Below are 13991 nucleotides of genomic sequence, written 5' to 3'. Positions count from 1 at the left end.
TTATTCATTTGATACGTATCTAACTCTTTCATACTTCACTTATATATACATATGTATATATTTGTATACACACACGTATGTCTACAAAATTATTTTGTGTGGTTTTCAAACTTTACATAAATGGCATGCTGTACTTAATTTTTTTTTGTTTAATTTTATTATGTTAGTCACCATACAATACATCATTAGTTTTTGATGTGGTGATCCACGATCCATTGTTTTCATATAACACCCAGTGCTCCATGCAGTACGTGCCCTTCTTAATACCCATCACCAGGCTAACCCATCCCCCCACCCCCTCCCCTCTAAAACCCTCAGTTTGTTTTTCAGAGTCCATCGTCTCTCATGGTTCGTCTCCCCCTCCGATTCCCCCCCCATCATTTTTCCCTTCCTTTTCCTAATATCCTCCATGCTGTTCCTTATGTTCCACAAATAAGTGAAACCATGTGATAATTGACTTTCTCTGCTTGACTTATTTCACTTAGCATAATCTCCTCCAGTCCCATCCATGTTGATGTAAAAGTTGGGTATTCATCCTTTCTGATGGCTGAGTACTATTCCATTGCATATATGGACCACATCTTCTTTATCCATTCATCTGTTGAAGGGCATCTCGGCTCTTTCCACAGTTTGGCTATTGCGGACATTGCTGCTATGAACATTGGGGTGCCTATGGCCCTTCTTTTCACTACATCTGTGTCTTTGGGATAAATACCCAGTAGTACAATTGCTGGGTCATAGGGTAGCTCTATTTTTAAATTTTTGAGGAACCTCCACACTGTTTTCCAAAGTGGCTGTACCAACTTGCATTCCCACCAACGGTGTAAGAGAGTTCCCCTTTCTCCACAACCTTTCCAACATTTGTTGTTTCTTGCCTTGTCCATTTTTGCCATTCTAACTGGTGTAAGGTGGTATCTCAATGTGGTTTTGATTTGAATTTCCCTGATGGCTAATGATGATGAACATTTTTTCATGTGTCCATTAGCCATTTGGATGTCTTCTTCAGAGAAGTCTCTTTTCGTATCTTCTGCCCACTTTTTGACTTGATTATTTGTTTTTTGGGTGTTGAGTTTGAGAAGTTCTTTATAGATCTTGGATACCAGCCCTTTATCTGTAGTGTCATTTGCAAATATCTTCTCCCATTCTGTGGGTTGCCTCTTTGTTTTGTTGACTGTTTCCTTTGCTGTGCAGAAGCTTTTTATCTTGATGAAGTCCCAAAAGGTCATTTTCGCTTTTGTTTCACTAGCTTTTGGAGATGTATCTTAAAACAAGTTGCTGTGGGCGATGTCCAAGAGGTTACTGCCTATGTTCTCCTCTAGGATTTTGATGGATTCCTGTCTCACATTGAGGTCTTTCATCCACTTTGAGTTTATCTTTGTGAATGGTGTTAGAGAATGGTCGAGTTTCATTCTTCTGCATGTGGCTGTCCAATTTTCCCAGCACCATTTATTGAAGAGACTGTCTTTTTTCCATTGCATGTTTTTTCCTGTTTTGTCAAAGATTATTTGACCATAGAGTTGAGGATCCATATCTGAGTTCTCTATTCTGTTCCATTGGTCTATATGTCTGTTTTTGTGCCAGTACCATGCTGTCTTGGTGATCACAGCTTTGTAATATAGCTTGAAATCGGGTAACATGATGCCCCCAACTTTGTTTTTTTTTTTTCAACATTTCCTTGGCGATTCGGGGTCTTTTCTGATTCCATACAAATTTTAGGATTGTTCCAGCACTTTGAAAAACGTTATTGGAATTTTGATCGGGATGGCATTGAAGGTATAGATTGTTCTGGGTAGCATAGACATTTTAACAATGTTTATTCTTCCGATCCATGAGCATGGAATATTTTTCCATCTTTTTGTGTCTTCAATTTGTTTCATGAGTGTTTTGTAGTTCCTAGAGTATAGGTCCTTTACCTCTTTGGTTAGGTTTATTCCGAGGTATCTTACGGTTTTTGGTGCTATTGTAAATGGAATCATTTCTGTAATTTCTCTTTCTACAGTTGCGTTGTTAGTGTATAAGAAAGCAGCTGATTTCTGTGCACTGATTTTGTATCCTGCCACATTACTGAATTGCTGTATGAGTTGTAGTAATTTGGGGGTGGAGTCTTTTGGGTTTTCCACATAAAGTATCATGTCGTTTGCGAAAAGAGAGAGTTTGACTTCTTCTTCGCCAGTTTGAATACCTTTTATTTCTTTTTGTTGTCTGATTGCTGTTGCTAGGACTTCTAGTACTATGTTGAACAACAGTGGCGAGAGTGGGCATCCTTGACGTGTTCCTGCTCTTAAGGGAAAGGCTCTCAGCTTTTCCCCATTGAGGATGATATTCGCTGTGGGTTTTCATAGATGGATTGTATGAACTTGAAGAATGTTCCCTCTTTCCCTATACTCTTCAGAGTTTTAATCAGGAAACGGTGTTGTATTTTGTCAAATGTTTTTTCTGCATCAGTTGAGAAGACCATATGGTTCTTCTCCCTCCTCTTATTAATATGTTCTATCACATTGATTGATTTGCAAATGTTGAACCACTCTTGCATCCTGGGGACAAATCCCACTTGGTCATGGTGGATGACCCTTTTAATGTATTGTGGGATCCTATTAGCTAGGATTTTGTTGAGGATTTTGGAATCCATATTCATCAGGGATATCGGTCTGAAATTCTTTTTGATGGGGTGTTTGCCTGGTTTGGGGATTAAGGTAATGTTGGCCTCATAGAATGAGTTTGGAAGTTTTCCTTCTGTTTCTATTTTTTGAAACAGCTTCAGTAGAATAGGTATTATTTCTTCTTTGAATGTTTGGTAGAATTCCCCAGGGAATCCATCAGGCCCTGGACTCTTGGGGAGGTTTTTGATCACTGCTTCAATCTCGTTACTGGTTATTGGCCTATTCAGGTTGTCAATTTCTTCCTATTTCAGTCTTGGCAGCTTATAGGTTTCCAGGAAGGCCTCCATTTCATCCAGATTGCTCAGTTTATTGGCATATAGTTGTTGATAATAATTTCTAATAATTGTTTTTGTGTCCTTGGTGTTAGTCATGATCTCTCCCCTTTCATTCATAATTTTATTAATTTGGGTCCTTTCTCTTTTCTTTTGGATAAGTCTGGCCAGTGGTTTATTGATCTTATTAATTCTTTCAAAGAATCAACTTCTAGTTTCGTTGATCTGATCTACTGTGTTTCTGGTTTCTAATTCATTGATCTCTGCTTTAATTTTAATTATTTCTCTTCTAATGCATGGCTTAAGCATCGCTTGTTGCTTTTTCTCTAGTTCTTTAAGGTGTAGAGTTTAGTTGGTGAATTCGGGATTTTTCTGTTTTTTTGAGTGAGGCTTGGATGGCTATGTATTTCCCCCTTAGGACCACCTGTACAGTATCCCATAGGTTTTGGACCGATGTGTTTTCGTTCTCATTGATTTCCATGAATTGTTTAAGTTCTTCTGATTTCCTGGTTGACCCAAACATTCTTGAGCAGAGTGGTCTTGAGCTTCCAGGTGTTTGAATTTCTGCCAAATTTTTTCTTGTGATTGAGTTCCAGTTTTAAAGCATTGTGGTCTGAGAATATGCAGGGAATAATCTCAATCTTTTGGTATCGGTTGAGACCTGATTTGTGACCCAGTATGTGGTCTATTCTGGAGAAAGTTCCATGTGTGCTCGAGAAGAATGAGTATTCTGTTGTTTTAGGGTGGAATGTTCTGTAAATATCTGTGAGGTCCATCTGGTCCAATGTATCATTCAGAGCTCTTGTTTCCTTGTTTATTTTCTGCTTAGATGATCTGTCCATTGCCGAGAGTGGAGTATTGAGGTCTCCTACAATTAACGTATTGTTATCAATATGACTTTTTTTTGGTTAACAGTTGGCTTATGTAGATGGCTGCTCCCATGTTGGGGGCATAGATATTTACAATTGTTAGATCTTCTTGTTGGATAGACCCTTTAAGAATGTGTCTCTAATTATAGACTTTAGTTTAAAATCTAATTTGTCTGATATAAGAATTGCTACCCCAGCTTTGAGGTCCGCTGGCATGGAAGATGGATCTCCATCCCTTCACTTTCAGTCTGGATGTATCTTTAGGTTCAAAATGAGTCTCTTGTAGGTATGGATGGGTCCTGTCTTTTTATCCAATCTGCAACCCTGTGCCGTTTTATGGGAGCATTTAGGCCATTCACGTTGAGAGTGATTATTGAAAGATATGAATTAAATGTCATCATGTTGCCTGTGAAGACGTTGTTTTTATAGATTGTCCCTGTAAATTTCTGTTGTATATCACTGTTGGGGTCTTTCTCCTTTTATAGAACCCCCCTTAATATTTCTTGCAAGGCCGGCTTAGTGGTGACATATTCTTTCAGTTTCTGCCGGTCATGGAGCTCTGCATCTCTCCATCCATTGTAAATGAAAACCTTGCCGGATAAAGTATTCTTGGCTGCATGTTCTTCTCATTTAGTACCCTGAATATGTCTTGCCAGGCCTTTCTGGCTTGCCATGTCTCTGTGGATAGGTCTGACGTTATTCTGTTGTTCTTCTCTTTGTACGTAAGGAATCTCTTCCCCCTAACTGCCCTTAAGATGGTTTCCTTGGTTCTAAGATTTGCAAGTTTTTATTATTACATGCCGGGTTGTTGGCCTGTTTTCCTTGATCTTGGGAGGGGTCCTCCCTGCCTCTAGGACACGAATGTTTCATTCCACAAATTAGGGAAGTTCTCAGCTACAATTTGCTCAAATACATCTTCTAGTCCTCTCTCTCTCTCTTCACTCCTTCCGGGATTCCAATTATTCTGACATTGGAACGCTTCATGGTGTCACTTATTTCTCTGATTCCATTTTCATGGATTCTGAGTTGTTTTTCCCTGGCCTCCTCTTTTCCCTTTTTATCTATTATAATGTCTTCCAGGTCGCTTATTCGTTCTTCTGCCTCAGTTACCCTAGCTGTTAGATTATCTAGATTGGATTGGATCTCATTGATAGCATTTTTAAGTTCTACCAATTCAGCTTTCATTTCTGCCCTTAGAGACTCTATGTTGCCATTAATTGATTTCTCCATTCTAGCCATTGTCTTCACAATTGCTAGCCTGAATTCCATCTCCGATGTCTTGGTTATATCTGCATCCATTTGTAAATCTGCAGGATAAGTCATAATCTCTGACTCTTTTCTATTTTGGGGGCTCCTCCTCCTAGTCATTCTGTTGATGTGTGTTTGAGGGAATGTATAGAGTCCAAATTATTGACCAGAACCCAAGCAAGATCCACCTGTTTTCTTGGGACCTTAGGGTTGCTGGCCTCTTGTTTTCCCAGCCTGTCTTCTGGGGGAGGGGCCTGCTGCGCTGTTACTCAGGCAACCCTGTTTGGGCGGAGTTGCCCTGCCCCCCTGTGGCGGGGGATGGGCTCAGCGGGAATCAGTTTTGGGGGCTTTTGTTCTCTGGTGGCTTTCCGCGTCTCTGCTGTGAGTCAGAGCAGAAGAGACCGTTTCCAATCCTCTGCTTCAGAGCAGAGAGACCGCAGTCTGTTCTTCAGTGAGCTCTCCAGGCCACACCGTCTCCGTTTCTGTCCGTGCTGCTATAAACTGCAGTGGCCTGGGTTGTGCGCCCCTCCGCAGCACCCCCAGTCCTGCCTCCAGGTCGGAGCCCGTCTCTGCCTTTTGTTCTTCTAAAACCGCCAGCCGGTCCCACAGGCGACCCCGCCGCTCTGGGTTTCTGCTCCAGGGACTGCCCTAAAGTCCTTTCCCCGCTGCTACCAGTCTGCGCGTCTGTGCCCCGTCCCAGTGAGGCTGTCGCTCACCGGCGGTGTAGGATCCCCACGGCCAGGCTCCCTCCCGCTGCCGTTTGTCCTCCGATACCTGCCCGTGGAATCAGGGCTCCCTGCTTCCTACCTCGAAACCAACCGCCTGCAATATTGTTTGTAGAGATCCAGATCTTCTTACATCTCAGGCTGGTTTCGTGGGTGCTCAGAGTGGTCTGGTAGATATCCAGCTCAATTCTGGGGACCAGTTGAAATAGGGTCCCCTACTCCTCCGCCATCTTTCCCTCCCCTCTTAATATTTGGAACTTGTTTTTTTCACTCAAAATTTTGATTTTGAGATCTGCTTTTGTGCCTGTAGTTAAAATAGTAATTCATCTTAATGAATGTGCCCAACTCTATGTGTTCTCCAACTGATGGAGGACGTCTAAGGTTGTTTCTAGTTTTTCTCTTTTATAAATAATGCCACAGTGAACATCTTTGAACTTGTTCCACTGTGCTTCTGGATTTCTGTAAGGTGGAATTACCGGGTTATAAGGTACATGCATTTTTAACTTTACTCGTATATGAAGGTTTCCATTTTTCTGTATTCACCAGTGCTATTATATGTGACAGTTTACCAGTGTTACTTGTACCACTTTATTGTTGAGTTTGGTTTTGTTTTAGGAATTACTTTAATTGGTAAGCTGGGCTGGGAGTTCTGTGATTTCTTTGAAGTGCTTTGTGGACTGATAACCACATTCCCTCGTTGCTTTTGTGAGCAGAAAAAGAAAGTAATAATGGCAAGGTAGCATAGGGGACAGAGCTCTGGATTTTTGAAGTCAGAGCTCTGACTTCAACTCCTGGTTCAATAGCATAAAATGAGTTTAATAATATCTGCCCTGCCTCATTCACATGTGATTGTTGTCACATTCATTGAGAGACTATTTGGGAAAGTTCTGCAAACTGTAAAGCAATAGCTAAAGTATTATGAAAGAAGTAAAACAATTTTGTTGCCTAAATTTGTAGATTGTAAGCTACCTACCTACTTTATAGCTTGTTCATACCTAGGTGAATGAAAAGGAAGAGATTAGCTCTCATGCAGGTATTATGAACATTCCCCTTAGGGGAGAGAAATGGGCATGTGGGAGGTGTGCATGAACGAGGGGGGTACAGTCAATCCGTGGCCACGTGGGGGAGACGGTTTCAAGCTAGAAGCCTTATGCAGAGGTTGGCATACTCTTTCCATTGCTTTTCTGCAAACAGTGAGCTGGAGAAGGATGGCTGCACTGCTCTCAACACTCACTCTGTTAGCCCCTTGGAGAAGATTAAACAGTACCAGGCTGGACAGACTTTGATTTGCTTCTTGAAGAAGGTGAGTAGTGCATACCCTGCAGTGTGATGCCATCCTTTCAGAAAAAAGGGGAGCAGCTGGAGACAAAGGCCATTAGCACTAAGCATTTGAGTCTTATTGCTACCATGCTGGTTTGTGGGAGACCAGAAGCCTAATTGAGGAGCTAAAATTATGGCTCATGAAACAATTAGCAAGCAACTCACAGTTGAACATGTTTATAGATTAATTATACGAAAGGGAAAGGAAAAATAGAGAGCAAGATTTAAAGTAAATGTGCTATTGGATTCTGGATTCTTGTCTTTTTTTTTTTTTTTTAGATTATTTATTTATTTATTTGACAGAGAGAGAGAGACAGCAAGAGCAGGAGCACAAGCAGGGGGAGTGGGAGAGGGAGAAGCCGGCTTCCTGCCGAGCAGGGAGCCCGATATGGGGCTTGATCCCAGGACCCTGGCTGGGATCATGACCTGAGCCGAAGGCAGATGCTTAACGACTGAGCCACCCAGGCGCCCCTGGATTCTTGTCTTTCATAAAGTTCAGGTGCAATGCAGAGCAGTGCGTACCTGGGTGCCAGATTATGTGTTCTAGCCCCAAGTGGAACAGGCATTCAAGAAAGGGAAGATATCAGTAAAAACTGTACCGGTTGGAATATATCAGAGAGAAAGTTGGATTGGGCTTGACCTTGAGGGCTAACTCCTCTTCACAGCTGCCCGATTGTTCTTCCATAAGCATTTGGCTGAGCTTGTCACTGATGCCGTTTAGTTACCTGTTGTCTCTTGGTGGGGTTCATAAACCCTCGGTGCCGCAGAATGGTATTTGAGGCTCCTCATAACCTGACTTCATACACCTTGTGTACCAGTCACAGCCTGAAAACCTCCTCTTTTGCCCTTCTTGTCTTTATTTCTGTGCTCAGAGTACCCTCTATTCCTACAACCCTTTAAGGCCCAGCACAGATATCCCCCCCACCCCATATTCCTAATTCTCCTATATATTCCCATAGCATATTGTATTTCTACTGCTCTGGTTATTTGTGTACTTGTTTGACTTACTCTTTGTAGACTGTAATCTTAAAGGTAGGGTTTGGCTTTTATCACTAGGATGCCATGTCCGTAGTGGCTACTTGATAAATGTTTTGTTGAATTCACTTTGAAAACTGGGGTTTGTGTTTAGGGCAGGACACTGTAAACAGTGAAGGATCAAAATCTAAGAAATCAGATGTTGAGCCCTGGAGATAATTAACCATCATTGGGCAGAGCTGAGCTTGGAGGAGTCTGCAGAGGTCAGTGGGATTGTTCCTGCTACTTGAGGACACCTCTGAGGTCATTTCTGCCTCCTGATCAGCTGAGGCACCAGGAGGGGTGCATGGTTGGCTAGCCCAGTAAAGGCTCCGAGCTAGACTCAGAGTGAAATCTGTGAAAAGTGGAGATTGGGCAGGGGCAGTGGGATGTAGGGGGTGGATTCCTGTCCCTTGGAAAAATGTAGGATTAGGGCCTCTTCAACCCTGTGATTTTTATGAAAGTCTTCTCTTTTAATGAAGGGAAAAGGAGCTGTTTATATCCATCCCATTCCATTTCTCCTCCTATTTTTTTTTTCCAGTACAACGTGGTTAAGAAATGGCTTGAGGTGGAGATTGCTCCAGACATCCGGGGCAGGATTCCCTTGTTGCTCACTTCTCTCAGCTTCAAGGTCAGTGTGCTTGAGATCCCTGGAGAGAAGATCTCTGAACTCAGAGTCTGAAATCGGCCTGGACTCAGTGTCTGGTGTGTTTGCAGTGGGTACAAGAAACCATGTACTTATTCAGGGATTAGTTTGGGACATACTTGGTATAGAGACTTAAATGCCAGTTTTGGGTAAACGCCAGACCTTTCTTCAAACATTAAAGGAATTTTCTTGTCCTTCCAGGTTCTTAAACATCCAGATAAGAAGTTCCGGATTGGCCAGGCCCTGAAGGCTACTGTGGTTGGCCCAGATTCTTCCAAGGCATTCTTGTGTCTCTCACTTATAGGTGTGGTGAAGAAATGCTACCTGGTCAGGGAAGGGAGAGGGTAGAAAGGAGTGGGAAAGAGTCATCAGGTAGTGCCCAGGTTCAAGGATGCCTCAGGTATTGGAGTCCTCAGAAAGCCTAGTGTGGTTTGTGCCTTCCGGGACCATTTTTTCTTTTGGGGCTTTGTTCTCTGGCTTGTGTCACTCTGCTACTGTCTGAGCTGCCTTCTCTGACACAGTTGGTTTTCTCAAGTCTCTCAGAAGGGGTGTCCATCACATGGCCCTGAGATTTCCTGACTACATGGCATGGTAACACGGGTGTTCATGATCATTCTGCTCCCCTCAGCCTGGACATCCCCAAGTCTGGGCAGCCTCTGACTCCCCAGTCCGTGCTTGGCCAGCGTTCCAGCTTCTTTCTTCATTTGCCCTTCCCTGAATCAGGTTCATTCTCCTGCCCACCAGGTCCTCACAAGCTTGAGAAGGGGGAAGTCGCCATGGGCCGAGTGGTGAAGGTGACTCCTAAGGAGGGGCTGACTGTCTCCTTCCCCTTTGGGAAGATTGGAAGAGTCAGCGTATTTCATGTGAGTGACTCCTACACAGAGACGCCCCTGGAAGACTTCATCCCCCAGAAGGTTGTCAGGTAGGCCTAGTTAGTTTGTTTTGTTCCTCTTTAGCTCTACGTGGGTAGATTTCTTTTTTAAAAAAAACATAGTTGTGATACGTGATTTTATACCAGAAAAAAATTGTATGAAAAAAAGAAAAGTTCTCTTGCTCCTCTCTTTCTCCACCACTTTTCACCATTATATACCTTGGTTTCTATCTTTCAAGACTTTTACACACATGGAGGTATAATGTTTTTAATGTAATAATAGAATTTCATTTTATATATCCTGCAGCTTGCCTTTTTTCTCATAGCAGTTTATCATGGACTTTTTCTTTTTGTGGGCTAGTATATCTAAATCTACCTTGTTCTTTTACCTTATTTTTAACATTTTTTTTGGTTTTCCATTTTTTTTTGTCATTATCTAAAACCTCTGTTGATGGACAGTAATAATGAAGTGAATATCTTTGTGCATGTGTTTGGACACAAGTGCAACTGTATCCGTGAAATATAATCCCAGAACTAAAATCGATGGGCCAAACGATATCACACATTTTGCCAAAGTGCCCTCCGAAATGATTGTGCCAATTTATGTTCCTGTCATAAATATGACCGTTCTCAACACCCCTGCCAACAGTGGGTATTCTTAATTTTTTTTTTTTAAGATTTTATTTATTTGACAGAGACACGGCGAGAGAGGGAACACAAGCAGGGGGATTGGGAGAGGGAGAAGCAGGCTCCCCACTGAGCAGGGAGCCAGATGCAGGGCTCCATCCCAGGACCTGAGCCGAAGGCAGCCGCTTAACCGACTGAGCCACCTAGGTGCCCCTGGGTATTCTTAATTTTTAATCTAAGCTATTAAATAGGCAAAAATTGATCTCTCATTTTATTTTATTTTTAAAGATTTTATTTATTTGAGAGCATGGGGGGGGAGGGTCAGAGGGAGAAGCAGACTCCCTGCTGAGCAGGAAGCCCGATGTGGGACTCAATCCCAGGACCCCGGGATCATGACCTGAGCTGAAGGTAGTTGCTTAACTGACTGAGCCACCCAGGCGCCCCTGATCTCTCATTTTAATTTGCATTTCTCTTACTGGTTATTTTCTCTCTTTATTGGCTGTTTACATTTGTTCTGTGCTTTGCTTGCTCATTTTTCTACTGAACCATTCATCTTTTTAATTAAAAATTGATCTATAGGTGAGTTCTGCAAAAAGAGACCTTTGCAGTTGGGGGGTGTGTTATGAACTATTTTATATGCACTAAGATGAGCCTGGTTCAGAGTTTTGTTTTTGTTTTTGATTTTTAAAGATTATTTATCTTAGAGCATGAGTAGGGGAAGGGGCAGAGGGAGAGAAGGAGACCCCGCTGAGCACAGAGCCTGACATCACGACCTGAACTGAAACCAACTGAGCCACCCATGTGCCCCTGGTTCAGAGTTTTAAAGTCATTTTCTAGGGTGAATAAGTTAGCATTGAAGAGGTAGGCTTCAGCCTGATACCGTGCAGACTTCTGAGAATCTAGGTTGGCTGAGAATCCAGGTTGGCTAACAGTAGAGTGGGAAGCCTTGAGGAGATGGGCAGGAAAGTTGTAATGCTCTTTCCTACCTCAGGTGTCCCAGCCACCAGCACCTGCCTAATAAATTCACAACCACTTATCAGAGCTAAACAGCACAGAAATATCCAGGGCCTGGGAGAAGAAAAGGAACACATCTGAGAAATCCAGGATTATCTCTGCTTTGTCTCTTGAGCCTTAAAAATGTGGTTGTGGCTTTTAGCAAAAATTTTTTTTATGTATTTTATTTATTTTTAAAGATTTTATTTATTTATTTGACAGAGAGAGAGAGTGTATGTGCAGGGAGAGGGAGAAGCAGGCTCCTGGCAGAGCAGGGAGCCCAATGTGGGGCTCGATCCCAGGACCCTGGGATCATGACCTGAGCCGAAGGCAGACGCTTAACAACTGAGCCATCCAGTCGCCCCTATTTTATTTTTTTAAAGATTTTATTTATTTGACAGAGTAAGAGAGAGTGCGTGCGTGCATGCATGCAAGCAGGGGGAGTGGCAGGTAGAGGGAGAAGCAGACTCCCCACTGAGCTTGGAGCCCAATGCGGGACTTGATCCCAGGAGTCTGGGATCATGACCTGAGCTGAAGGCAGATGTTTAACTGACAGCCAAAATATGTATTTTATTGTAGCCATATCTGTGAGTCGTATTCAGTTGTGATATCTAATATGGATAATAAATTAATTGCCTAAAGGTAGATGAATCCTAAGGTCCTTCTTGCTGTAGGGGCTAGGAGGCAGGTGCCTGTCGTGGGAGAAATTTGGACTATTGCTGGGATCCTTTCCACTGCTAAGATTCTGTACTTTGAAATTGTGACTTTGGGTTGGTAAGTGCTGGTTTTGATGAAAAAAGTTTGGAAACCTAACCAAACAGTAAACCCTGCTTTCCCTCCTGGAAGCCTCCCCTGCTCAGGCTTCAATGATTGGTTTCCTCTGATCTGCTGCCGTGAGCCTGCACTAGGACCTAGGTCATCCCCTGGTCACAGTTTCCGGTGGTTAGTGGCTGAGTTTGCACACTGCTTGGATCCGACATCAGGCTGGTGTCACCTCTGAGTACCCATGTGGCTCTGTGTGTCTTCCCGAGGAATCCATGTCTCCTTTCATTTTCTTCTCCCAATACCTTTCTTGGGTAAGAAGAGTAGGTAGTGACAGGCAAGTAAACTGAGACCCAGAGAGGTGACTTGTCCAGAGTCCCTCAGCACATTCTCAACAGAATGAAGAAGAGAGCCCAGGTGTCCTGTCTCCTTGCTCTTACCTGTTGGTCAGCATTGTGGAGAGGAAGCTGAGGCCCTCTGCCGTCTCCTGGGATGCTGAAAAGTCAGCATCTCCTTTTCTTGCTCTCATTCCAGGTGTTACGTCCTGTCTACTACAGGCCATGTGTTGACTCTGTCACTGCGATCGTCCAGGTGAGTGTCTGTGGTGGGGACAAGACGGGCACGGAGGAGAGGCTGCGTGGACCTGACACAGAACTCTGGGCTTCCCACCTTTCTTCTCTGCTTGTGCACTTTCTACCCTGCCCTGTCTTTGTCCAGAAAAGCTGCAGGCATTCACATTGCTAGAAGAACCTGTCTGCTCAAACTCTTGTTGCCCAGGGCAAGGTTCAGACATCTGCATGTGGTGTTCAAGGTGGCCATGCAGTGACCCCGATGAGGGAAGATGGCCCAACCCTGAGGGTTCCATAGTTCGTGGCATGTGTCATGAAGTAATTGGCCTGAAGTTCGCCTGTTCCATGGTTAGAAATGGATGTTTTTGAGGCCAAGTCCTGACAGGACTTCGGGAGAGAGTAGGTCTGGGCTCTGAAGGTTATATTCTACGGACAGGTCCAGAGTTGTACTCTTACATGTAGAGTTTGATTATCACAAATGAGTCAGGGGTGAAAGTGGGAAAGGAGGGTTGGGGTTCATGTACATAAGCCTTTTATTCCTTTAGGACAAACCCGGAGACGAAGAGCAAAATAACCGATCCTGAGATTAACTCCATCCAGGACATTCAGGAAGGGCAACTCCTGAGGGGCTATGTGAAGTCTGTCCAGCCGCATGGCGTGCTCTTCGGGTGAGTGAGGAGGTGCTTGGTGGGCCAGATGTGAGGGCCCCCCACTCCGGGCCCGTTCTGGTCCTCAGGTCTGTGGCTTTCCTCAGTCACCTTCTCTGAAGAGGGTATGAAGGAAAGGGAGTCTGAGTTCACACCAGTTTTTTAGAATTCTGAGATGTTTTATACCTTAAAGTTTTGATTGGTGTTTTGGACAAAGAGCATGGCATGTCCAATTTCAATTTTAAATACATTTGGATTTTCTTTGATTTAGTGTTTAATGGTGATTCATAAATGTTCTGCGAAATCACGTAACGTTCACAGCCAGCAGGGAGCATGGCCTTCTCTGCCACAGCTTCGTCGTTTTCATCTTCCCCAGCCATTGCGATTGACGCCTTGTGGTGCTCAGGTGTGGGGTGGGAGACACCCTTCAGTCGGATCTTCATGATGCCTGATAGTTGTTTCTAGTTTACAAAGCTCTCTTTAACCTTTTGAGTGCCGGGAACTTGTCTGTCCTAGATCCTTGTCACAACTTGGGTCCCTGGGAAAGTGGAGGCGCTAGGCCAGGCTGGGACTCTGTTGTTGTATTTAGGACCACAGGACCCTTGTCTCTCTCCTGTCAGCCTTGGCCCCTCCGTTGTGGGTTTGGCCCGATATCCGCATGTCTCCCAGTACAGTCCATCCAAGAAAGCCCTTTACAACAGATACCTCCCAGAAGGGAAGCTGCTCACAGCCAAGGTCCTGAGGTAGGTGTCTCCCCTGCCCTGTACC

At 43.7% G+C, this 13991-nt stretch overlaps 1 protein-coding gene across 2 annotated transcripts in view; it reads left to right on the top strand.

Annotated features, from left to right (window-relative positions):
• Positions 1-13991, top strand: part of PDCD11 (programmed cell death 11) — a 52277-nt gene that overhangs the window by 32644 nt on the left and 5642 nt on the right. For both annotated transcript variants that reach the window (XM_028098708.2, XM_028098707.2), the window contains exons 22-28: positions 6969-7077; positions 8650-8739; positions 8956-9058; positions 9499-9676; positions 12542-12598; positions 13122-13244; positions 13844-13966. In XM_028098708.2, coding sequence (XP_027954509.2) covers positions 6969-7077; positions 8650-8739; positions 8956-9058; positions 9499-9676; positions 12542-12598; positions 13122-13244; positions 13844-13966 — 783 coding nt within the window. The remainder of the gene's footprint in view (positions 1-6968; positions 7078-8649; positions 8740-8955; positions 9059-9498; positions 9677-12541; positions 12599-13121; positions 13245-13843; positions 13967-13991) is intronic.

This window comes from Eumetopias jubatus, unplaced genomic scaffold, assembly GCF_037043125.1.
Source record: "Eumetopias jubatus isolate StellerSeaLion01/CBP00866 unplaced genomic scaffold, mEumJub1_p1.0 scaffold_17, whole genome shotgun sequence".
Taxonomy (NCBI): Eukaryota; Metazoa; Chordata; class Mammalia; order Carnivora; family Otariidae; genus Eumetopias; species Eumetopias jubatus.
Note: the sequence above shows the minus strand (reverse complement) of the source record. Positions and strands in the feature narration are given on the sequence as shown.